This window comes from Mandrillus leucophaeus, unplaced genomic scaffold, assembly GCF_000951045.1.
Source record: "Mandrillus leucophaeus isolate KB7577 unplaced genomic scaffold, Mleu.le_1.0 Scaffold37, whole genome shotgun sequence".
NCBI lineage: Eukaryota > Metazoa > Chordata > Mammalia > Primates > Cercopithecidae > Mandrillus > Mandrillus leucophaeus.
This window is the reverse complement of record NW_012103920.1, coordinates 7,469,258-7,493,880: the sequence shown is the minus strand read 5'-3', so window position 1 is coordinate 7,493,880 and position 24,623 is coordinate 7,469,258. Positions and strand designations below refer to the sequence as shown.

General features: G+C 37.5%; 1 protein-coding gene across 2 annotated transcripts in view; it reads left to right on the top strand.

The window, feature by feature from the left end:
• CNTNAP4 (contactin associated protein-like 4) overlaps positions 1 to 24,623 on the top strand; it is a 276,153-nt gene that overhangs the window by 31,476 nt on the left and 220,054 nt on the right. For both annotated transcript variants that reach the window (XM_011990104.1, XM_011990105.1), the window contains exon 2: positions 9,002 to 9,112. In XM_011990104.1, the coding sequence (XP_011845494.1) occupies positions 9,002 to 9,112 (111 nt within the window). The remainder of the gene's footprint in view (positions 1 to 9,001; positions 9,113 to 24,623) is intronic.

The window sequence follows — 24,623 nt, the reverse complement described above, 5'->3', positions numbered from 1 at the left end:
GTTTGGCTGTGTCCCCATTCAAATCTCAATTTGAATTGTGTTTCCCAGAATTCCCTCGTGTTGTGGGAGGGACCCAGGTGGAGGTAATTGAATCACGGGACACACACCAAACTCCAGAAATGCTTACCCCATGAAGATATTTTTTTCACTATTCCTGATATCAAATTATGTGACATGGTGTCACATAAGGCCAAATTATCTGTCAATAATTAAGTCTGTAATGTGTGCAGATTTCTAGATCACTGATGCTCTCTTTACTTTCTAAAAAATTGTTATTTCTTCTACCCCTTCACCTTTGATTGGTCTCTTTGTCCTAATATCTGGACTTTAAATAGTTGCTATTAAACCTCTAAAATCAATCAGCCCCTGGCTGTGCTGTCATTAAAAGTTAACTGCCTTCCCATTAATCCATTAATTGTGAAGATTAATTGGAAAAGCTATTCGAACTCAGGCTATAACTTGGAGCATGTAAGCCAGTGTTTGCCTCCAAATGAAAGCTTAGCTCAATAACATCACAGAGAGTTAACAATTATATATATAATCTACTCATGGCTCCTATAGGAGAAAATGCATAGAAATTTATAGGCTGCTGTCTAAATGAATTACTTGATAACTAGAAAATTATCCCTGTCTTTAGTTTAGCTCTGGGAAAACGTACTGATAAATAGTTACTTGTTTTAAATTGCAGCAACATGTTGTTTTTTTTTTTTTTTTTTTAGATTTAAGCCAACAACTGACAGAATTAGAAGCTCATGCTTGTGTTATTTCAAATATCTAAAACCAGGATTCTCAAGTAAATGTTAATTTTCATGTCAATGTCAAATTAGTACTTAAAGAAGCTAAAGAATTGCATAGTAGTCTACACTCATGGCATTTAATCGAGTTGAAATATCATTTTAGGTAATGATGAGAGGATGAGAGATGCCAGGATTGGCTCATATATTGTCACCTATGCTTAGAAAAATTATATTTTATTCAATCCTAGGTGTATTGTCAGTTTTCCCTAAACTTATTCTTTTTCTCATCAGAATGTGATGGTGCAGTAGCTTCGTCCACACACCGTCAGGCACCATGGCTACTACATAGGGAGAAAGGGCTGTGGTGTGACACCACAAAAGTTCCTTCAGTCCTTCGGGCTGTGTTCCTTCCCAGTCCCGTGAAACAGTATGGAAAGCGTAAAGACATTTTGAAAGGAACAACACTCTCCACTGGATAGAAATTAATCTGCAACTGTATTTCAGTGGTTTCCAAACCAGCATGGTTCTGGTTGTGGGACACAATCAAGGGAAATTTTAAATCTCCCCGAGGTGACGCTGCCAGGCAATTAGGATGAATCACTGAAGAGGCACACTACAGACATGCGACAACCCTGCAGCCTGGAGCTGATCCATATAATTTTATTTTTATTTTTAATTTTATTTTAGAGATGGGGTCTTGCTCTGTTGTCCAGGCTGGCATGCAGTGGTGTGATCATAGCTCAGGGCAACCTCAAACTCCTGGGCTTAAGAGATCCTCCTGCCTCAGCCGCCTGAGTAGCTAGGATGCCAGGCTATTTTTTTTTTTTTTTTTTTTTTAGAGATGGGTCTTGACATCATGCTTAGGCTGATCTTGAACTCTTGGCCTCAAGTATCTTCCCACCTTGGCCTTGAAAGTGCTGGGATTAAAAGCATGAGCGATCACACCTGGCCTGTAATACTTTATACCAGGTGGCTGATTCTGCTTTTTAAACATACTTCTGTCTTCTGGGTGCTTAAAATGGACTTTGGTGGCTCTTTTTTGGTGCTGAGGGTAGACTGTACAGCTGCAGCTGTGCGGATGAGATGGCAGAGCTGGGGAGAGCTCCATGGTATGGTGATAAATGATGCCCACCCAGAGGAAATCAAGCAGAGGCTGTTTATTTAGGATTTGCTGCAGTAAGGTGGTTGGTCACCACCATTTGAGTTTGGCAGAGACTCAAAAGCAGACAGAGGAGAGGAAAGCTTTACAGTGGAGTAAAGGGACAGGCTCAGGTATGCCCTGGTTGGAGGCCTTGGCTAGGGGAAGCTGTAGGCAGACTGGCCAGAAGTGGGGTATCCTATGGGATCAGTTAATGGTATACATTTGGCTTTCTCTGTACTTAGCAGAAGTTTCTAAATATCTCCTAAACACATTCAGCCAGTTCTAAATTGGAAACAAGGGCAAAAATGAGGGAAGTTTAAATGATTAAGTCCTGGCTATTTGGGGCTGATATGGTTTGGCTGTGTCCCCATTCAAATCTCAACTTGAATTGTGTTTCCCAGAATTCCCTCGTGTTGTGGGAGGGACCCAGGTGGAGGTAATTGAATCACGGGGGCTGGTCTTTCCCGTGCTATTCTCGTGATAGTGAGTAAGTCTCTTGAGAGCTGATGGGTTTATCAGGGGTTTCCACTTTTACTTCTTTCTTGTGTTCTCTTGCTGCCGCCGTGATTCTGAGGCGTCCCCGGCCACGGGGAACTGTAAGTTCAGTTAAACCTCTTTTCCTTCCCTGTCTCAGGTATGTGTTTATCAGCAGCGTGAAAACGGACTAATACAGGGGCCAATTGCTACAGGAGTTATTATTTGGCTTCTTGGACTGGTTGCTTCAGACAGAAGTCTGGCTTCGTTCCTGTAGATAGTAGGTTGGTTTCCTGGGCTGGTTGCTACAGGTTCTGTTTTTTGCATGTAGACTGGCCATTTCCCATTTGTGCATTCAGTCTCTCATTGGGCAGGAAACAGAGGTACATCAGGTACTGGGTTGTGCGTCATGCCAGGGCGAGGAGACAAGGCTCCACCTGGAATCCTGAAACGAACCTGAAATTTGTAGCAGTAGCCCAGACTGGGTTTATGGTTAGGGAACAATATCATTGTCAAAATTTCTGGAAATGTTGACTTATAAATAATACTTTTTGATACAGGCAAACATAATTCCAAACTTTTTAAAATATGTTGATGATTTTCAATTTTAACTGGATGGAAATGTTAATATAGATTGGAATAAAATGTTTTGTTCAAGAAAATAGATTTTTTGAAGGGAAGGCCATTCCTTAATCCTGATTCTGTCAATGGACTTGTTTGGAGTAGGTCCAAATAAACTGTTTTCTGATAGGAACGAGACTGCAATCTTTCCAAAGCTTCCTGATAAAAGGTCTCACCCCTACCTCTGGTGTGTGAGGATTTTTGATGATTTAAACTATGTTTGCTACCTATTCTATCTTTTCTAGTCTATTCTCCAATGCATATTTTTATGGGACATATGATTCATTAGCAGGCATGCAACTAATTTTGGCATGTCTTCCAAATAACCGAGAAGATGACTACTCGGTGGCAACTAAGCTGACTACTACTGAAAATCAGCCATATATATGTGTGTGTATATATATATATTTTTTTTTTTGACAAGTGTATTTTCAGTTGCCAGTACTTGTTTCGACAAAGTACTGGCTCAGAATAGAAGATCCGGCACCATATTGCCTGAGTTTAAATACACTTTCTACCACCTATTAGTCGTGGGTCGTTAGGTAAATTGTTTAATTTACCTAATTTAATTATTTAATAATTATTTAATTCTTGTGCTCTTTTTTCCTCAAGTGTCCTTAGGGTTAATAATATGAAATATATTGGGTGTTTGTCAGGATCAAGTGAGTTAATGCATGTAAAGCCCTGAGAACGTAGCACCTAATAATATATACCTATTATCTTAGTACAGGTAGTATTACACACAGGTTAAGAAACCTACACACAGGTTACTTTTATTAAAAACTGAACAGCTTTTATTTGCTTATGAGAATTATGCATTAAAGCCCTTTGTAAAATAAAATTTTCATTAATCGAGCTATATTAAAATATTTTCAGTATACCTTGCATCAATATAGATGCAAGCTATATTGAAGGAGGCTATTGAGTTTTTGTGTATTTACAATCTGCCAGAGATCTAATTTACCATTGATGTTTTAATGACAATGTTAAGTTTTTCTGTCATGTAGAGTAAATAGTGACTTTTCTGAGATGTTGAACAGAAAGCCATAGATTTGTGTGTATATGGTGTATGTGTATGAAAATGACTCAGCATACTATTTTCTAATGTAGATATACTAACAGAATTCATTAAAACATATTGTAGATGTAACTAGTGTACATAAATTTTTTAATGAAAAGACTAAAGCTATAGTTTCACTGTTTGCAACTGATATCAAGGTTAATGTGGAAATTCTAATATGACTGAGAAAAGTCAAATAAAATGTAATACAGTTTAGGATAAACATGGAGTAATGAGAGTGATGTTCATTTGTTCTCTAACTGAAGAAAACAATGATGAACTCAAAGTACCCAGCTGCATATTCAATTGTACAACCTTCCATGAAATGTTTGGTTACTCTATTACTAAATTTCACTAGTGAATGGAGACTTCCATGGTCTCCTGTACCCCTTTTTACCAAGAATCTTGCCGTGGCTCAGCAGTAAAGGGACCAGGATGATAAGCCAATCTGATATAGCACTTAATTTTTTAAAAATGCAATTATGTTTTAGGCTGAAATAGTTAAAATGTTATTTCCGGTTTGAAAAGCCCCTACTTAAATGCTTGTAAACCCACGTGCACTGAATAATCTTTATTTGTATTTGAAAATTACCTAAAAATTAGAGCTAATAATCATTGGAAGTTCTAGCTGAGAGATTACTCCAGGAGAAGACTAGTTTGCTGAGTTGCGTTACCAGATTGTAGAATAGTGTTTCTCAGCCTTGGCACTTACTGACATTTGAGACCAGGCCATTCTTTGTGGTAGAAGGCTACCCTATGCTTTGTCTAATGTTTAACAGCACCCCTGGACTCAACCCAGTGGATGCCAGAAGTATCCTCTCTTAGTTGTGATGACAAAGGTGTCTTCAGATATTGCTAATGTTTACTGGAAGTGGGGAGCAGGAGGGCAAAATTATCTCTGGTTAAGAACCTTTGGAATTGGAATGTGGTCCTTAGCTTTTCTAGTCTAGATCCTGTGTTTTGTTGGTGCAGTCAGAGAAAACTGGTTTTCTGGAATTAAACTCAGGAGACTTATGCTTAATCCAGAATTCCAATTTATTATGTAGAGAAAAATATCATGTTTACTCGAGACTGATTATTACTCTTTGAGGTTCCCTTCCTCTCTTGTCAAGAGTATTGAAGATCAAATGGGAAATAAATAGCCTGGCAAACCTGGAACTGGAGTACACACTCCTTGAGAGAGAATCTATTCATGCTATTATGGTGTCTGATGGAATTCCTACGCTTCAAACCTAAAGAAATAATAATTATAGTCATGGTATTCTTACATGGTGGATTCTGGCCCCTGACTCGTGTTACAGATATGGTTCTACCACAATGAGAAGAGCAAATTAATAGAACTGTGTTCAATGATCTCATCTGTAAGAGAATAATATTAATATATCAACAAAGAGGGGTAAAGATTGGCTACTGTGTGTGGCAAGATTATAACTTCCTAGCACAGAGTGCCCTCTTAATGTGTCTTAGTTATTATTAGTTCTGTAAGAATAACTACAGTATATCATCATTAAATAAATATACAACAGACTGTAGGGGCAGGTATATGCTCACGGTAAAGAATAATAAGGCCATGTAACCACAAAGGTCAACAACCAAAACTTGACCAAATATCACAAGCCCCCTATGTGCCCTTCTGTTTTCCATATTACATGTCTTTCTCCCCACAAATGGAAGAAGTACCCCTTCATTTGTTTTAATTCTGCTCTTTTAAAGTTAGAGGTAGAACAATATTGATTCTTAATTTATAGTTGGCAAAAACAAATGAACAATAAATATATGTTCCCTAGAGTGATTGCACCAGAGAGGCTACATCCAAAACATCAACCTGAATCTACATAATTGATTGTGAATTGCAATTAAACACCCCTTTCACCACATTTATACCTGCAAGCTGAAAATGATTTTAAAAATTCCTAGTTCTAGTAAACACACACCCACATATAAGTCCTCCTTCCATATATGGAATGCACTGACTTGTGTGCGTAAACATACACGCCATAGTTTCCACAGCATACTAAAACATTTTTGTTGTTGCCTGTAATTGGCAATAATCAGAATTTCCTTCACCCCTCCATGGGTTGTATATTTGTCTGTGTCTACACTCTTTATTCTTGAATTACAACTGGATTGGCTGGCGTTAGTACTTAAGCTAGTCAATAGACATGCAGGAGCTGTCTGTCGTGATGGTGAAAGAATTTAAGGTAAGAGTAAGAAAAAGTAGACTTTGAATGAAATTGAGACAATCTTGAAAAGTAAAATGCTACCTCAGGTAAGTTCTTGGGAAAGGCATTCAAGAACAAATTAGGTTCAGGTATAATAAACTTAATAAAATTTCAGGTGAATCTAGATAATTTTAGATTTATTTTGTTTAAATTAAATCACCATTGATTAAAACATTTGGGACAGTAACCCTGTATAATTTTAAATTACAGAATGTATATGTTAAAAACTAAATGGGAGAGAATATTTTTCTGATTAGAGCAAAAATGGGAACAGCTTAAGAGTATAATATAAAAGGCAAATGCTTTAAAGATGACATCGAATGAGGAATTGGCTGAATAAATTAAACATGTACGGATTTCATGATACACATGAGATTATTCTTATGCTTTCCCTCGTTCTTTGTGCTTTATCTTTTAATATTAGAAGCAATATATGTGATACACATAAAAGGGTAGATAGACAATAAATATGTATGCACATTAATATGTATATGTACATATTGATACATATGTGAATGTATGTGCATGTGTATGTTATATATTTTATATGAAACATAATTAGAAGCCTATGACTATGCCACTATTACCACAAAGGGGTCCCAATCCAGACCCCAAGAAAGGGTTCTTGGATCTTGCGCAAGAAAGAATTCAGGACGAGTCAGCAATGCAAAGCAAAAGCAGGTTTATTAAGAAAGTAAAGTGGTGAAAGTTCAGCAACTCCATAGACAGAGTAGGGCATTCCTGAAAGAAAGAGGAATAATGCGTCCACGCTTGGTACAAATACTTTTGTGTGTGTGTGTGTATTTATATAGGATTAGAAAAGATCATAGGGAGATGAGCTCTGCTACAAGGGTTCGTGATAAAGGATTAATTTTCTTAATTACTATATTTTGCAAGAATCAACTAATATCTTTAAAGCAAAATTAGGAATGCTTTTGTTCTCAAGATACTGGGATATCAGGACACGCCTAAGTCTGGGTCTGTTTAGTAAACATTATCAATCTGTTCCCTTAACTCTAAGCGTCTAGAGGCTAGGAATCCCTAACTTTCTGGAAATGCAGCCCAGCAAGTCTCAGCCTCGTTTCCCTGGCCCTCACTCAAGATGGAGTCACTCTGGTTCTAACACCTCTGACACCACCTACCCCCAAATGAGAGCATTCCATCACATTAAAACTGTATACATGTATGTTGATTCCGCTTTTCTCTCAAGGTAGCCCAGATCCTGAGTTTTGTAACTTTCATTTCTTTTTGTAAAAGTAGTTTTTAAAACTCATATATGTCTCTAAACAACATACAGTATTACTTAGCTTTGCTTTTTAAGATTTTCAAAACTATCAACATATTATATATTATTTTATAACTAGTTTTTCTCAAAAATGTCACTTCCAAGATTCAACTATTCTGTTTTGTGGTGGTGTTTCTTTTACTGGTGTATATTATTCTATTGTGAAAAGCACTCTGTTTTATTTGTTCTTTGGCCATTGGATATCTTTTTGTCAATTTTTTTTTTTTTGCTATTATGAGCAACGTTGCTAGAAATCATACATGTCTCCTGGTGCACAAATGCAAGCTCCTCTGAGTACTTTTTTATTTTCATGGACACAAAATTACTAGTATTTGTATATCACCTTTGGGTAAAAAGACAAAACTCCTTGAGACCAAGGGTTCATCATAGGAGGAGCTACGTACATTAAAGGAACTGGTGGAACACAGGGTATGGGAAAGTTCAGATATACAACTAATGAAAAGTGGTTTTTATTAAAGTGGTTGCTCAAGTTTATACTCCCACGAGCAATGTGTCAGAGCTTCTCTTGACCTACATTTTGCCAGTCTAATGTCCATAAATTAGTATCCTTTCGTAGTCCCAGTTTACATCTCTTTTTGCTGAGAAGTTTGAGGATCAATTTATATAGGATCTGTGCTGTGAAGTCTGTTTTTTGAGACAGAGTCTTACTGTGTCACCCAGGCTGGAGTGCAGTGGTGTGATCTTGGCTCACTGCAACCTCCGCTTCTCGGGTTGAAGCAATTCTCCTGCCTCAGCCTCCCTAGCAGCTGAGACTACAGGCATGTGCCACCACACCCTGCTAATTTTTTATTTCTAGTAGAGATGGAGTTTCACCATGTTGGGCAGGCTTGTCTTGAACTCCTGACCTCAAGTAATTCGCCTGCCTCAGCCTCCCAAAGTGCTGGGACTACAAGTGTAAGCCACCACATCAGGCTGTACTGTGAAGTCTGATCGTGCCTTGTGTTATTTTTGTTAATGTGTGTCATGATTTAAAGGTGGTTTTTGTTTTACTTTATTTTGTATTTTATTTTCCTTTATTTGGAATACTAATTGTATACTAGGTTATAGGTTTTTCAAGTACTTTCTCCATTTTGTGATTTTTCTTTTTAATTTCTTCACAGTGTCTTTTGGAAACCTTAGGTATTTAATTTTTGTACAGCTAAATTTGCGAATCTTTTATAATGAGGTATAACCCTTTCTACCTTAAGATATTATTTTATTATATAATTTTATGATTTTAAAAATACTTTCATATTCTCCTGTCTTCAGGTTCTTTTTCTTTTCTCACTGAACTTACTAGACTTCTAGTAGAATAGCCCCTGTAAGTAGTAGGCATATTTTTAGAGATCTTAGATCCTAGTTTTTGATGTTGTTGTTTTACTTGTTTGTTGTTTTGTCTATTGATTCCACAAAAGCCATCAGCACTATCTAACCCCAATGTGGCCTTGTTCCTCCTGGCAGATGACTGTGATGATCCTCTTGTGTCTGCCTTGCCTCAGGCATCCTTCAGCAGTTCTTCCGAGCTCTCCAGCAGTCATGGTCCTGGATTCGCAAGGCTGAATAGAAGAGATGGTGAGTCTGCTTTTCTCCTCTGACTGGCCCATCTCACTAGTTTTTCATTATCTTTGCATAAAATCATTATGAATGATATATTGTAAAAGTAAATTTCTAAACAAGCAAATGGTTAAAACTCATGAGACGTATATGACATCTAGCTTCTGTTCTGGAATGTGAAAGAGACACATCATATATTACAGAGAGTTGAGTTCCTTCAATCTGATGAGGTTTTTATATATCTTACAAAATATTTTCTACAATAATATACAATCCTTATGGGCACATTAGGGATGAAAACTTAATTGGCCTTCAGTTTCAAGTTAAGTAATTTTCGAAAATGCTAATGATTTAAAAATAATGATCCCACTGTGTTTTGGATTCTCAGTGCGGTTGATTTTCTTATCAGTTGAAGAATAAGAACATAACAAGATTTTCATGGTCCTTTTGGAGTACTAAGCCAGGTGTGGCGGTTCATGCGTATAACGCCAACACTTTAGGAGGCTGAGGTGGGAGGATCACTTGAGGTCAGGAGTTCGAGACCAGCCTGGGCAACACAGCCAGACCTTGTCTCTACAAAATAATAAAAAATAAATTCACCTGTGGTGTATGCCTGTAGTCCCAGCTATGGCTGAAGCAGGAGGACCACTGAACCCAGCAGTTGGAGACTACAGTGAGCTATGATTGTGCCACTGAACTAGCGCGTAGGTGACAGAGTGAGACCCTGTTTCAAAGACACTTGAATATGTTAAAAGGAAACTAAAGATAATTAAATGGCACCTTGCTGTAGAAATAAGACAGAATTTCAAAAACACTGTGTACTTAGAGACAGAGGATCACTGTGATCACGCTTGGCAATGCTAATACAGAAAACATTTTAACAATCATAAAAAGCGGACAACAACATCATGCATTATTAAAACCATGTTTCTCCCATTTATTTTCCTCTTCCTCTCATGCCAACATCAGTCAGTCACTTCTAATTTTACTCTTTGATGTTATCCTTAATATGTGCTTAATGCTTGAGCACATTGAACATTGGACATGACAAATAGGTAAATGTGTGTGTGTGTGTGTATTTTGCCATCTGGTATACATGATATATATCACGCATAGTTCTCATTACAATCTAGATATAACACTTTAACATGATTTTAAGCTTAAGTTTAAAGATTTCATTTCATATTATTGGAGATACCCACTTTTGTGTGCTTCTGAATGTGAAGATGTCACTGGAGAGTGAGAACTGAGATCCTTCTATCAAATGGGAAATTGCGGGGGTGCTTGAATGTATTTGAGTGGATCATGCTAGCCTGTTCCTTTTGAGTGACTTGCAGTGAGAGTTATTGGTCACACAGGACTGTCTCTTCCTCTTTGCAATTCGGAGTCCCTGACCAATCAGTGGACTTTCCTAGCCTCTCTGATGGCCATTCCAGACCTTATACCTATGGAGCCACCAGCAGGAATGCTGTTATTGCAATGCTAATCCTGGAATAGGGTCTCCATCCTGGGCTTCTTTATAAAGAACAGCAGAGTTTGACATTTACCACCACTTCATCTGAGTCATAAAAGCTTCACAGAATGTGGGCCAGTGAAAGGAACACAATGTTTTAATTTACCTGTTTATCTTGATTTCCTTTGTTGATGTTCAATACATCACAAAAATATATGTTATTAATTAGATCAAATCATATTTTTCATTAATTTATATACTCATCAGGAGTTTCCATCAGTGGGACTCATTTTCATTCTTAATTCATTTCTATGGCTCTTGGTAAAACACAATATCAAACTTCATGAATCTCATTTACATGTTAATGAAACCGAGACACAAAACAGGATCATTTTAATTATCTTTTGCTGGTTGTCAACCTACTTGATTACATTTTTCTTTTTTATTTAGTTTTTCTTTTTTTCCCCTATTAATTACATGAAGTTTTCACAAAGGAACATCAGATTTTCGTGATTTATTAAAGGCTATATTTTATTTCTAGTATTGAAACATTTATCATAGTATTTCATTCAGGCTAGGAAAAAGCGTTCAGCCAAGTCTACAGTCATATGTAAATAAACTAAATCAGCGAATAAAGGTCCTAGTATCTTAGATACACAGAATGACCTCTTTCCTACAGAATTATGAAAACTTAGAGCCAAAGAGTAGACCAAAAAAATGAGAAAGTTACTCACTTATTTTCCATCTGTGGGATAAGAAGTGTCAAGGATAATACTGTGAAAATGAGTGGGGAGGGAAGGAGATCAAAAAAGGCTACCATTGCTGAGTGCCGTGGCTCACACCTGTAATTCCAGCACTTTGAAAGTCTGAGGCAGAAGGATCACTTGAGCTCAGGAGTTTGAGATCAGCCTGGGCAACATGACAAAACTCCATCTCTACTACAAATACAAAAAAGTTAGCCAGGCATGGTGGTATACACCCGTGGTCCTAGCTACCCAAGAGGTTGAGGCACAAGAATTGCTTGAACCCAGGCGGTGGACGTTACAGTGAGCCAAGATTGTGCTATTGCACTCCAGGGTGACAGAGCGAGACTCTGTCTCAAAAGAGAGAGAGGGAGGGGAGGAGAGGGAAGGATTACCATTAAACATACTTTCCATTTGATGTGTGCTAATTTAATTTCACCACATGTGTGCTGTTACGGGTTGAACTGTGTCCTCATAAAAGATTTAAATCCTAACCCAAATACCAATGAAGGTGACCTTATTTGGACATAGGGTCTTACCAGCTATCATCAAGTTAAGATGAGGTCATACTGGATTAAGGGGTGGGGATGCTAAATCCAATGACTGGTGTCCTTATAAGGAGTGTGAGATTTGGAGAGATACAGAGACGGACAAGACAGAGTAGACTAGGCGAAGATGGAAGCAGAGGTTGAAGTGATACAGCTGCAAACTAAGAAATGCGAAGGATCGCCAGCAACCATCAGAAGTTAGAAAGAGGCAAAGAGGGATTCTTCTCTAAGCCCACAGAGGGAGTACGGCCCTGCCTGCAGACATCTTGATTTGAGACTTCTGGTTTCCAGAACTGTGAGAGAATAAACTTACATTCTTTTAAGATGCCCTGTTTGTAGCACTTTGTTACTGCAGCCCTTGAAAACAAATACAGAGTTTGGTACTAGACGTTTAGTGCCACTGGAATAAATACCTTAAAATAGGAAAGTGGCTTTGGAATTGAGTAATGAGCAAAGGTTGGAAGAATTTTGAGGCACATGATAGAAAAAAACTTAGATTGCCTTGGAACGACTGTTGGTGTAAATACAAAGGTTTAAAGTGTATCTGGCAAGGGTTCAGAAAGAAAAGAGGGTCATGTTATTGGACGCAGGAGGGAAAGCAATCCTTGTGATAGAGTGGTAGCAAATTTGGTTGAATTGTGTTCTAGTGTTGGGTAGAGATTAGAGCTTGTAAACAATGAACTTAGATAATCACCTGAGGAGCTTTCTAAGCAAAATAGAAAAGTTATGCCTTTGTTTCTCCTTAAGCTTATAGCAAAATGTGTGAGGGAAGATATACATTGAGAAAGAAACTGATAAGCAAAAAAGGCAATCAGACTTGATGGTTTGGAAAATTCTTGGCCTATTCATATTGCAGAAGATGGGAAATTTCGAATCCTCTAAAGAGAGCATCATGGATGGGTTAGACAAATTTTGCTAAAGAGATTAGGCATGTGACTCTTGAATCCAATCAACCATCCAACAGGAATCCAGGAATAGAGATAAGGTTATCCAGGAAAGATAGCTGTATAGTATTTTCATTGTTGGAGTTTCAGTATAGCTGAAATTTTAATGGGCAATTTGAGTTAAATATACATTGACTCTTAGTGTTGTCAATGTGGAGTTCAAGCAGGTTCTCGTGTCCCAATTGATAGTCTAAATGTGTCCTTAGTACATTTAGAATCCAGAATATGAAGAATCCACATCTTTTAGTAGTGTTATAATCCAAATGTAAGTCTTTATTTTAATGTACTTGGACAACCTTGGAAATGAGTGATTGCAAATTGATATATTTGTGTACAGGAAAAAGAATAGTAAATAAAATGATTGTCCAAAGCAAAAATAATACATTTATATGTGTGAGTAGAAACATTTACATGTACACCTCTTTAAGTATATAAAAGATGGATTACATAAGTTGACAAATACTGTGAGTTTCCTCTCACCTATTCTGTAAGATAAGAATGTTTTCTGATATTAAAAAATTGGATATTTGTCTATCATAATATTTCCTGATGTTAAAAATTGGATATTTGTCTTTCTTTTTCCATTTTCTCTTTTTTAAACCACAACTGCACCCTTCTATTCTAAATGCTTGTTAAGCAATGTCTTCCCAATACCTATAGAATTTGATATTAAAATCAAACATTTATCTATAGTGGAATTAGCTTACTTGGTTAATTGACAGAGATGACTCCCATTCATGGATGGATCTCTACTAAGAATAATTATAACATTCCATATAGCGTGGTTTGGCAATTTTGACTGCCCTAAATTGTTGTGCTGCTTTGCAAACAACTATTATGCTTCAATAAATCTTCCAAGCTATGCATGTTGCATGTCAGTGCTTAAGAGGATAGATCCCTAAAGATAAAAAGTAGTAGGTGCTTTTTTTGAGGTAGATACTTCCCGGTGTTAAACATATTATATAAAAAAAACCTTTGTAGGCCGGATGCGGTGGCTCACGCCTATAATCCCAGCACTTTGGGAGGCCAAGGCGGGCAGATCATGAGGTCAGGAGATTGAGACATGTCCTGGCTAACACAGTGAAACCCCATCTCTACTAAAAATACAAAAAAATTAGTGTGGTATGGTGGCAGGTGCCTGTAGTCACAGCTACTTGGGAGGCTGAGGCAGGAAAATGGCGTGAACCTGGGAGGTGGAGGTTGCAGTGAGCGGAGATCACACCACTGCACTCCAGCCTGGGCAACAGATCGAGACCATCTCAAAAAAAAAAAAAATAAATAAATAAAAATAAATAAATAAATAAATGAAACCTTTATAATAATTAAATTTTAAAAATCATAGTATTAATATATTTAATAACCAATACTTTCTATATGAAAAAAGAATAAGACATAACTTTTGTACAGGATTGAAAAATATCAAGCCTAGAGAAAGGGGAACCTGGCTGGCACAATTGGTGTGAGTCTGACGTTTGCCCGAGAGGTCCCATGACCAGACTGGGGCAGGTGAACTTCACTGACTGAGTTTGTTGCGCTGGAGATGCCCTGTACTTGTGGAGTTTGTCGGAGAACAGAACATGCCAGCAATTTATTTGCTTCTAGACCAACACATGATATTCAGAATCTGATGTGCTGAGAGTATGTCTTTGGCAACTGAAAAATTATTTGAACTGCAAGGGGCCACTGCCTTCCTGCTGATCCTGGCTGTGGTGTGATTTATTAGCACTGCCTGATATTTCTGTCTTGTGCCCTAATTTTTTCTGGGTTTGGGCCCTGTCTTAAATTCACAGGGGTACAGCTCTTAACATTGTGATGGGGGTGCTAATCTGACTCAAACTCTGAATAGCCACCGCTAACAGTCATAGAATTTGCTTCCCAGACACACTTGGACTTCAGCTCCTCCACTCTCCTTCTCCTTCATATTCTTTCCTGCAGATCATAAAATTTTAGGTGAGGAGTGACTTCTTTGGCGTTAGATATATCTGGAATTAATTCAGTATTCTTGGGTCTTAATCACTACTACATTTTACTCCCTTAAGGATTGCCGAGATATTTCACCACCAAACTTTAATTTCCTATGGGAAGAGCAGGGATAACAGTGAGATGGTACTGTCTTTCTGAAAATGATGGTGGCACCGTGATGGGGCCACATAAATTACAAAAACACAGTGCTGTACAAACGTTAACCAGTTTCAAAGTGTGTCCTGCCAGTTAACCCCATTTTAGCAAACTATATGTACTCATTATATAAAGGTAATCTCAGGGAATTCTGACCTCCACAGAACTATGCTGGGAAGAGCCAATTTATCCCTCTTTTTTTTTTTTTTTTTTTTTTTTTTTTAAAGACAGGGTCTTACTCTGTCACCCAGGCTAGAGTGCAGTGGCAGAATCTCAGCTCACTGCAACCTCTGCCTTATGGGTTCAAGTGAGTCTTGTGCCTCAGTCTCCTGAGTAGCTGGGTGTATAGGCATGCACCACTAGACCCAGCTAATTTCTTTTTGTATTATTAGTAGAGACGGGGTTTCTCCATGTTGGCAAGGCTGGTTTTGAACTCCTGACCTGAAGTGATCTGCCTGCCTCGGCCTCCCAAAGTGCTGGGGTTACAGGCCTGAGCCACTATGTCTGGCAGTATTCTTGATTGATTATAAAGCAAAAAAGAGTCAAACAATGAGTTTTCTTAATGTTTGTTACTAGATTGAAGTAAAGCTAAAACTTTCTGATATATCTTTAGTCAAAGTCTGTGAATTAGGGCGATATGATGGTTTTATTTAAAATATTTTTACCTTTTTTTTTTAAGTCAGTCTGGATATAGTTTGTGAAGTTTAAAAAAACCTTACTGAAACATTAACATTTTGATAAAGGTTGGAAAATACAGTTCCAGATTAATTTTATGATCAGTGATGTATCACTTGTGCTAATAAATTATACTTTGTATACCAGCCTTGAGAAAGTGAAATAAAAATAAGTGAAGGTTTACGCATTTATTTCTAAACATGCTGATATCGTCTATTTGTTAAAGCAGTGGAGAGTTTGCTGCCACTTCTGAGATTAATATAGAATCGCTTCTTTTATGTCAATTCTTTTGATTTAACACCATAGATGACTGTCCACCTGCCCGGCCAGTTCCCTCCTGGCTTTAGACATTGCCCTCCCTCCTTGGTCCCTTCCTTAGAAAATGCTCCAGCTTCTCTGATCTCCCTGCCAGCATCTTGGTGCTTTTTCCATCTTACCCTTTATCGTCCTTGTCTGCTCTGTGGCCCACAGTCTTCAGCTCTAAATCAGTCTGATGGTATCATCCGTGGGAGTACGCCAAGTAGCTAATCCTGAGTAATGTATAGTTCTGGAATCAGGAAAACTAGATTATAATACTAAAGTGTGAATGGCTTTGAGGAAACGACATTATCCCTCGTTCTTTCCCCCTTGGTAGAGGATTGAATTTGAGAATCTCTAAATTCTATGACAACATACTCTTTTTATGTGTAATATTCTATTGGCAATGTAGCTGTCTTCTCTTTCTAAGTCTTAGAAATCTTTAAAGCACGTGAGCAAGAGAAATTAGTAGCCCTTCAATAAGAAGGTAAGGGGAGTACCTTAAGGCAGATTATCCTTCTAAGTTTTCCTCAAACTAGATGACACAGGATGCTCCTGCCTTAGGGCATGTCTTCAGCTTTCGTAAAATACAGGAATTCAAGATATAAATGTGATCCAACTGGAATTGACACAGTGGCCAATAAAATATATTCAGAAAATTCAGCATTATCATTAATACATGAACATTTCTTTTAGTATCCATCTGATATTTTCAGAGTGCTGAGTAGAAAAATTTTACAGGTAGGCGCAATGAATAAACAATGAGTTCAGTAATCAAGGGTGTCTTTGGTTGGGCTATCCTACAAGCACACCTGGAGCAGTGTCTGAGGTGCAAGTGATTTATGAGGGCATAGCTGCCAGGAGAAAACTAAGAGCGTAGGGGAAGCAGTTTAAGGAAGAAGAAACCAAATAATTTCAGAAATCTCAGGCACAGCTTAATCTCTCAAGAAACTCTGAGAGATACATTTTACCTAGGACTTTGCCTTACCTCAGGGTATAGGTAGAGTCTAGCATGGTGTCTGGCTCTATGAATAATTACTTTAGAAAAGTTAGCTGCTACATCATACAGCTGACAGCAGATTCGATGTCTTGTTAGGGCCCTTTTGCTGGCTTACTGACAGCCGTCTCCTCAATTTATGTTTACGTGACCTTTCCTGGTACATACTCATGGAAAGAGATCTCTCTCTGTTTCGTCTTCTTTTTTTTTTTTTTTTTTGACCTTCCGGGTTGACGCCATTCTCCTGCCTCAGCCTCCTGAGTAGCTGGGACTACAGGCGCCCGCCACCTCGCCCGGCTAGTTTTTTGTATTTTTTAGTAGAGACGGGGTTTCACCGTGTTAGCCAGGATGGTCTCGATCTCCTGACCTCGTGATCCGCCCGTCTCGGCCTCCCAAAGTGCTGGGATTACAGGCTTGAGCCACCGCGCCCGGCTGTTTCCTCTTCTTGTAAGAGCATTAATCATATCATGAGTGTCCCACCCTTGTGACCATGTAAACCTTATTACCTCCCAAAGGCTTCCTCTCCAAATACCGTCACACTGGGGATTAGGGCTTCAGCCTATGAGTTTTGTTGGGACACAAACATTCAGCCCATAGTAGTTAGCTGCATTTCCAGAAACTAGTATACTAACTACTTGACATATCTGAGAGAAACCAAGACAGCCCGCCCTCAGGGACAAAGATCCCCGCAAAAAGGAAATATCACGTAGTGAACCTGACATTTTCTGCACCAAATAACAGTTTTAAAAATACATAAAGAAAAAGGGACAGAATAATAGAAGTAGACAGTACATATAGAAATATAAAATTATTGTTAATATATATCGTTCTGTAGCTTAATGAACAAGTAGGCAAAAAATGGAAATACAAAAGATTTGAACAAAAAATATATAATGTATATGTATATACTGTGTGTAATATATATATCTCCAACTGCAGAATACACATTCTTATTAAGTATACTTAGAATATTTACCTAAATTTATGCTAGACCATAAATTGTTTCAATATATCTCAAAGGATTGAAATCATACAGAGTAAGTGCCCTAGCTATAGTGGAATTGAGCTAGAAATCATTAATTAAAGAATACTTAAAAAGCCAGAAAGGCGTGGAACTTAATACATTCCTCCAAAAGAAATCTCAGTGGAAATTAGGAAACATTTTAACTCAATGATAACAAAATGCTGCAGATCAAAGTTGTGAGATGCACTTTAGACCATAATTAATGGCCTTAATTACGAATATTACAAAAGAAAAAGGTTAAATGTGAATGATTTTTCCATGCGTTCATCCCAGAAAACTACAAAAAGAACAACAGAGTAAGCCAAAAGTAAGCAAAAGGAAGGAAAAAACCTAAAGTGCATTAATTAATAAAATGGAAAACAAGCATGTAATACAATCAATAAGACAAAAATATAAGGATACTTTAACAAACTTTCTGCTAATTTTGAGAATTTCAATGAATTGAAAAAATATTTCAAAAACACAACCTACAAAACTGCACTCAAGAAATAAAAAAAGAAAGTTAAAATATTTCTGTACCTACAAGAGAAATTTATCATTAAAAATGTTACAACAGAGAAAACAAGTTAACATGCCTTCAAATATGACTTCTTCCAAACACGTTTAAGGAAGATAGGACAGTAATCTTATACATTCTCTCCTGGAGAACAGAAAAAAAGTCAGAATACTCCCTAACTCATTCGAGGAGGCCAGCATAACCTTGATACCAAACACTGTCAAGGACAAGCAAGAAAGGAAAATTAAAAGCCACTCTGTCTCATGAATATAAATGCAAAATGCTCTAAACAAAATATTAGCATACACGTGTGAAGGGCCTCAGACTCGGCCTCAGAATGAGAATGCTTCCCCTCAGCTGGAATGTACATGTGCTCTGAAAGTGTGGTGCGTGGCACAATCACAGAGATGTCAAAAGCCCAGGACTCCTAGCTTTCTTGCCTGATGCCCATTTATATGTGTCCTGAGCCTCTTCTCCAGCAGGGGACAGACCGATCTTGCTAAGAGATGGGAAAAGCTAGTAGTTGAAAACCAAAATAGTTCATTCACTCTTAGAGATGGTTAAAATCAAGATGTGTAGTTGTGTATTGGACCTGTCCTTTTTTCCAACTTTTATCTTAAAATCAGGGGTACGTGTGCAGGTTTGTTACAAAGGTATATTGCATAATGCTGAGGTTTTGGGTATGATTGAATTCGTCACCCAGGTGGAGAGCATAGTATCCATAGGTAGTTTTCAACCCCTGCCCTGTCACTGCCTCCCCCGTCTTGTATTCCTCAGTGTCTTTTGTTCCCAACTTTAGGTCCATATGCTCCCAATGTTTTAACTCCCACTTATAAGATAACTCATGGTATTAGGTTTTCTATTTCTGTATTAATTCTCTTAGGATAACGGTTTCTAGCTGTATCCATGTTGCTGCAAAGGAAATGGTTTTGCTGTTTTTTTTTTTTTTTTTTTTTTTTTTTTTTTTTTTTTTTTTTTTTTTTTATGGCTGTGTAGTATTCCATGGTGTATATATACCACATTTTCTTTGTTCAATCCGTCATTGATGGGTACCTGGGTTGACACCATGTCTTTGCTGTTGTGACCAGTGCTGTGATATGGACAATTTTTGTATGACACTTATATCCTCTTCACCCTCTCTCTCTCAGCCAGTATTGCAGTGACCAAGTCCAGCTTTCTACAGGTGCGATACGATCTCATCTAGGGCTGTATCACTTCCCTGTAGCTTCTTGCCCTATGGCTTCCCTGATGCTGATGGATGGTCTTCCCCTGGGAGTCCACTGGACTCATTCTAGTGATGAGGGATGAGGAGCAGTGCCTGCCTGTGAGGCTAACCGTGCCAAAGAGGATGAGAGCTGATGGATAAAAACTTTCTGCTTTTGTTCTCAGAATGGAAAGTTCTGCGATGCATCTGATAAGGCTGCTCAGAAGTGTGTGTGGCATTGCCAGTAGCCTGTAGTTTTGCCCAAGTCAATAACACATTTCCTTTGGCCTTCCCTTATTATTGTTTCACCCCTTCCTGCACGCCACATCTGTCCTGTGGGATTACTTCTTTAATGTGAGCACTTAAACTTTTGCCTCAAAGTCATGCTTGTCATCACCCAATGAAGTGGAACGAAATGCTTACTGACTCCTGTTCAGCAGAATTCCAAACAATTTATGTAGATTTTCCCCATTCAAGGAAGTAGAGCATAATTCTCTACCTCTGAAGTGTAAGATGTGTATAACAACTTCCAAACTGTATATTATGGGGACTTTACAGTGGAGAAATCTGACGAACACCACCTCATCTAGGTGATCAAAGCTAACATCAGTGATAAGTTATATTGATAGTATGTACCGTTGATTTGATGCAATGAAAATGGCATTTTACCTCTGTGTTCCTGCTCTCAAAAACCTCTGGGAAAACAGTAGACCTACCTGAAGTATAGAACCTTCTACACGATACCTGACCAGCCATTCTCAGAAATGTTAAGGTTGTCAAAAAACAAGGAAAGCCTGAAATGATCATAACCTAAAGGAGTCTAAGGAGACATGATGACTAAATGTAACATGATTCACATGACTAAACAACATGAAATGAACATGATGTAACCTTTATGGGATCCTGGAATACAAAAAGGACATTTAGTAAAAACTAAGGAGATCCAGACAAAACATGGGCCTTAGTTAATAACAATAATAATAATGTATCAATAGTGATTCATTAGTTGTGACAAATGTATCATATGCCTGTAAGGTGTTGTTTTTTTTGAGACAGAGTTTCACTTTTGTTGCCCAGGCTGGAGTGCATTAGTACAATCTCGGCTCACTGCAACCTCTGCCTCCCAGGTTCAAGTGATTCTCCTGCATCAACCTCCTGAGTAGCTGGGATTACAGGTGCCCGCCACCATGCCTGGCTAATTTTGTATTTTCAGTAGAGACGGGGTTTCTCCATGTTGATCAGGCTGGTCTCGAACTCCTGACCTCAGGTGATCCACCCGCCTCAGCCTCCCAAAGAGCTGGGATTACAGGCGTGAGCCACCGTACCCGGCACCTGTAAAGTGTTAATAGGAGAGGGGACTGGGCAAAGGGCGTTCTGGGAACTCTATGTAATATTCTTGCAACTTTTCTGTAACTTAAAAGTATTTTAAAATAAAAAGTTTGTTAAAAACATGTAAATACTTCAGCTTTATTAATATGAAATGCAAAATGGCAATATGAAAAGAATATTTGTGTGTGTCTGTATAATAAAATATAGTAAAAACTCATTTGAGGAGGAGGGAAAGGAATGAAAAAATGCGATGCAAAAATTAATGTGGACTGAATGTCACTTAACAGTTAGTGTGATGGGTGTTTAGGCATCCATAATTATCCAAAATGTCAGGAGGCTTGTGAAATAAACATCAAAGCCCCGGTGGAGCTTGCTTAGTCTGTTTCTCCCAATTAATTAGATTCTGAGTATGATGACATTGGAAAGAGTTGTTTGCTCTGGCAGTAGTAATACTTTCTATTTGCTTATAACTTTACTATTTATAGTTTTATAATTTAAAATCTGTTGCCATGCACTATCTCTGAGTTTTAACTGCAACCCTTCCAAAGGCTACTCAATAGATGTAGTTCCATGAGAAAAGGCATGGAAAAAATTGCATCATTTTTATAAAGACTGTCTTTTATTTTTCAAGTAAGACATTTTATCAAAGATTTTCTTCCTCAGTGGGAATTGAGCTATTAGCCTTAAATATGTAATAATTTAAATAGAAAGCTAGCTTAAAACGACATTTAAGTGATGTAAGGATTATTTGTTATTTTCTGCTACCTTTGATCTCTTTTTAAAAAGATTAATATATAATTAATAGTAACAATATAAAATAAAAGGGACACATATAAAATAGATTATATAATTGGCTGTATAAAATGTAACTGACTTTTATAATAGGCTATAAAAATATCTGACTGTATTAAAATGAAAAATAAGGTCAGAGAGTGTGTGCCAGAAAGAGAATGTTTATGTGGGTTTTTCCAAAGTCTCACCATTGACCTTGACTTTGTGCATGTCCTCCTTAAATGTGCCTGTCCTTCGCCAGAGCCTCGGGAGAAGGCCTTTGCTGACACTTCCCACATTTGTGCTAAAGGAAAAACACATCTCAACAATCTTCTTTCTGGAATTTTTAATTGCCTGCTAGAATTTTCCAGCTGCCTGCAAGGTGTTTGTCTCACTTTATCAACTTAAGTTAAATACATCACCTCCAAACCAGCTGCTTCTTGTAATTATTTTTCTTTCCGGTTCCTGGTGGTTTTTTAAATCACCATGGTTTCAAATTCTTAGAATCACCTTTTATTTCTCCCTTGATTCCTCTTTCTGAAAAAGATGATAAATTCTATGTATCCATGGCTTGTAATCTCTCTCTCTTAAACTTATTTTATGTTTCCATTGCTGCTACTCTAATGCAGTTCTTTGATTTTTATCCAAGGTTATTTAGGACCATAACTGGTCATGCAGTTTTGAGGCTTTCTTCAATAAAAATAAAATTTAAAGCACCATTGTGGCCTTGTTGTGTGCCTGCTTGTGACTTTCAGCCCCATCTCCATTGCCTGTACTGGTGTTTATGAATGCGCTTGCCAGTATCCATCTAATATTCTGCAGTGGTTGAACAGATAATTTGGTAGTTTCAAAGGAAAAGGTATAAAAATTCATAAACATTTAACAAATTAAACTGGAAGATAATTTATGAATTGGCTACCGTTCACTAACAGTATAGTTTCTCTTAGCTAGCCCATCTTTGTTTAATTTGTGTGCTATTTCTTATACTTATTAGATTTGCTCTTTTGCTTTTAGCACGACATGGCATCAATTCTGTGATTAGTAAAAATACATAAAGAGCTTACTGACGCAGAAAAGCAGAAGTGAAAAACAGTAAGAAATAGAAATTCAGAAAAATGTCATAAATATAAGGAATGACCATAATTTTAGGGCAAATATACATGAACTGGGATATTTGAATATTTGAATGTGTCAATTTTTAAAAGCATCTAAATAGTGCTGGATGGATCTGTAAAAATTGGACTTTATTTGGTGAGTGATTATTTTACTCAAGTTTTTAACAATTGTGGTGAAATTCACGTAACATACAATTAACCACTGTGAAGTGTAAAATTTGGTGGCATTTAGTACTCTCACAATTTTGTGAAATCCCTATATTCATCAAGTTTCAAAATATGTTTAAAATAGGTTTAGTTGATTTTTTTTTTTTTGGTGGTCTATCATCTTGATTCCGTTCTCATTTATTTTTCTGTTATTTCTTTTTCGTTTTTTTCTTAGTGATTACTCTGGGAATTAGAAATAATCTCTCAAATTTGTAATGATCTATTTTGAATTAACATTCTTTAGCTTTAATGGTATACAAAACCCTCTGCTTTTGTATAGCTTTGTCTCACCTCTTTTGTATGATTTTCACAAATTATATCCTTATGCATTGTGTGCGCTGACATAGAAACATAGTTATAATTATTGTTTTATGCATTTGTCTTTTAAATCATAGAGGAAGAAAAGAGGAATTACAAACCTCCAATAAAAGAATATTTTCTTTTGTGTTTATGTGGTTTCCATACAGTGTTCTCTGCGGCTTTGCATACCGTGTAGTGCCCTTTTCTTTCTGTCCAAAGGACTCCCTTTGGCATTTCCTGTTGGACAGGCCTACAAGCAATAAACTCCTTCAGCTTGGCTTATTTGTGAATGTCACTTCTTCATTTAAAAAAGGTAGTTTTACTAGATAAAGAATTTTTGGCAAATGGTTTTTCCTTTCAGCACTTTAAATATATCATCCCACTGCCTTTTGACCAGCATGGCTTCTGCTGAAACATCTGCTGTTGAGGACCCTTTATAGGTGACATCTTCTGACTTGATGCTTCTAAGATTTTTTTCTTTGCCTTTGACTTTCAACAGTTTGATTGTAATGCGTCTCAGTGTAGAACTCTTTGGGTTTATCCGGCTTTATGTTTAACCTTACTGGATGTGGTGATTCATGTCTTCTATCAAATTTGGAAAGTTTGGGACCAGTATTATTATTATTATTTTGTGAGACAGCTGTCATTCTGTCACCCAGGCTGGAGTGCAGTGGTACAGTCACAACTCACGGCAGCCTCCACCTCCTGGGCTCAAGGGATCCTCCTGCCTTAGCCTCCTGAGTAGCTGGGACCACACAGGCACACACCACTATACCACCTTAATTTTTGTCTTTTTTTGTAGAGATGGGATTTTGCCCTGTTGCCTAGGCTGGTCTTGAACTCCTGGGCTCAAGCAATCTGGCCACCTCAACCTCCCAAAGTGCCATTATTATTATTTTTTTATAATTCACTTTTTAAACTATTTTTATTGATACATAATAGATGGACATAATATTATTTATTTAAATATTCTTTCAGCCATTTTCTCTGTCCTATCCTTCTGAGATTCTCATTATGCATACGTTGATACACTTGATGGTTTTCCATAGGTCTCTTAGATTCTGTTCATTTTTTTCTTTTTATCATATTTTTTTCCTTTTTATCATATTCAGGGATTGGGTGATCCTAGCCAACCAACTTTCCCAGGTATGAATTTTCTACTTCAGTTCAATTTGGGTCAAAGGTGAGTCTTAGATACTGTCTGATGTTCAAGCAGTTTGTTCTGGCAGCTCTTGTACCTGATGGAAAGTGGGAGCAGGTCGGTGGCACAGGCTAGATACAGTCAGGGGGTCAGATGACTGACTGACC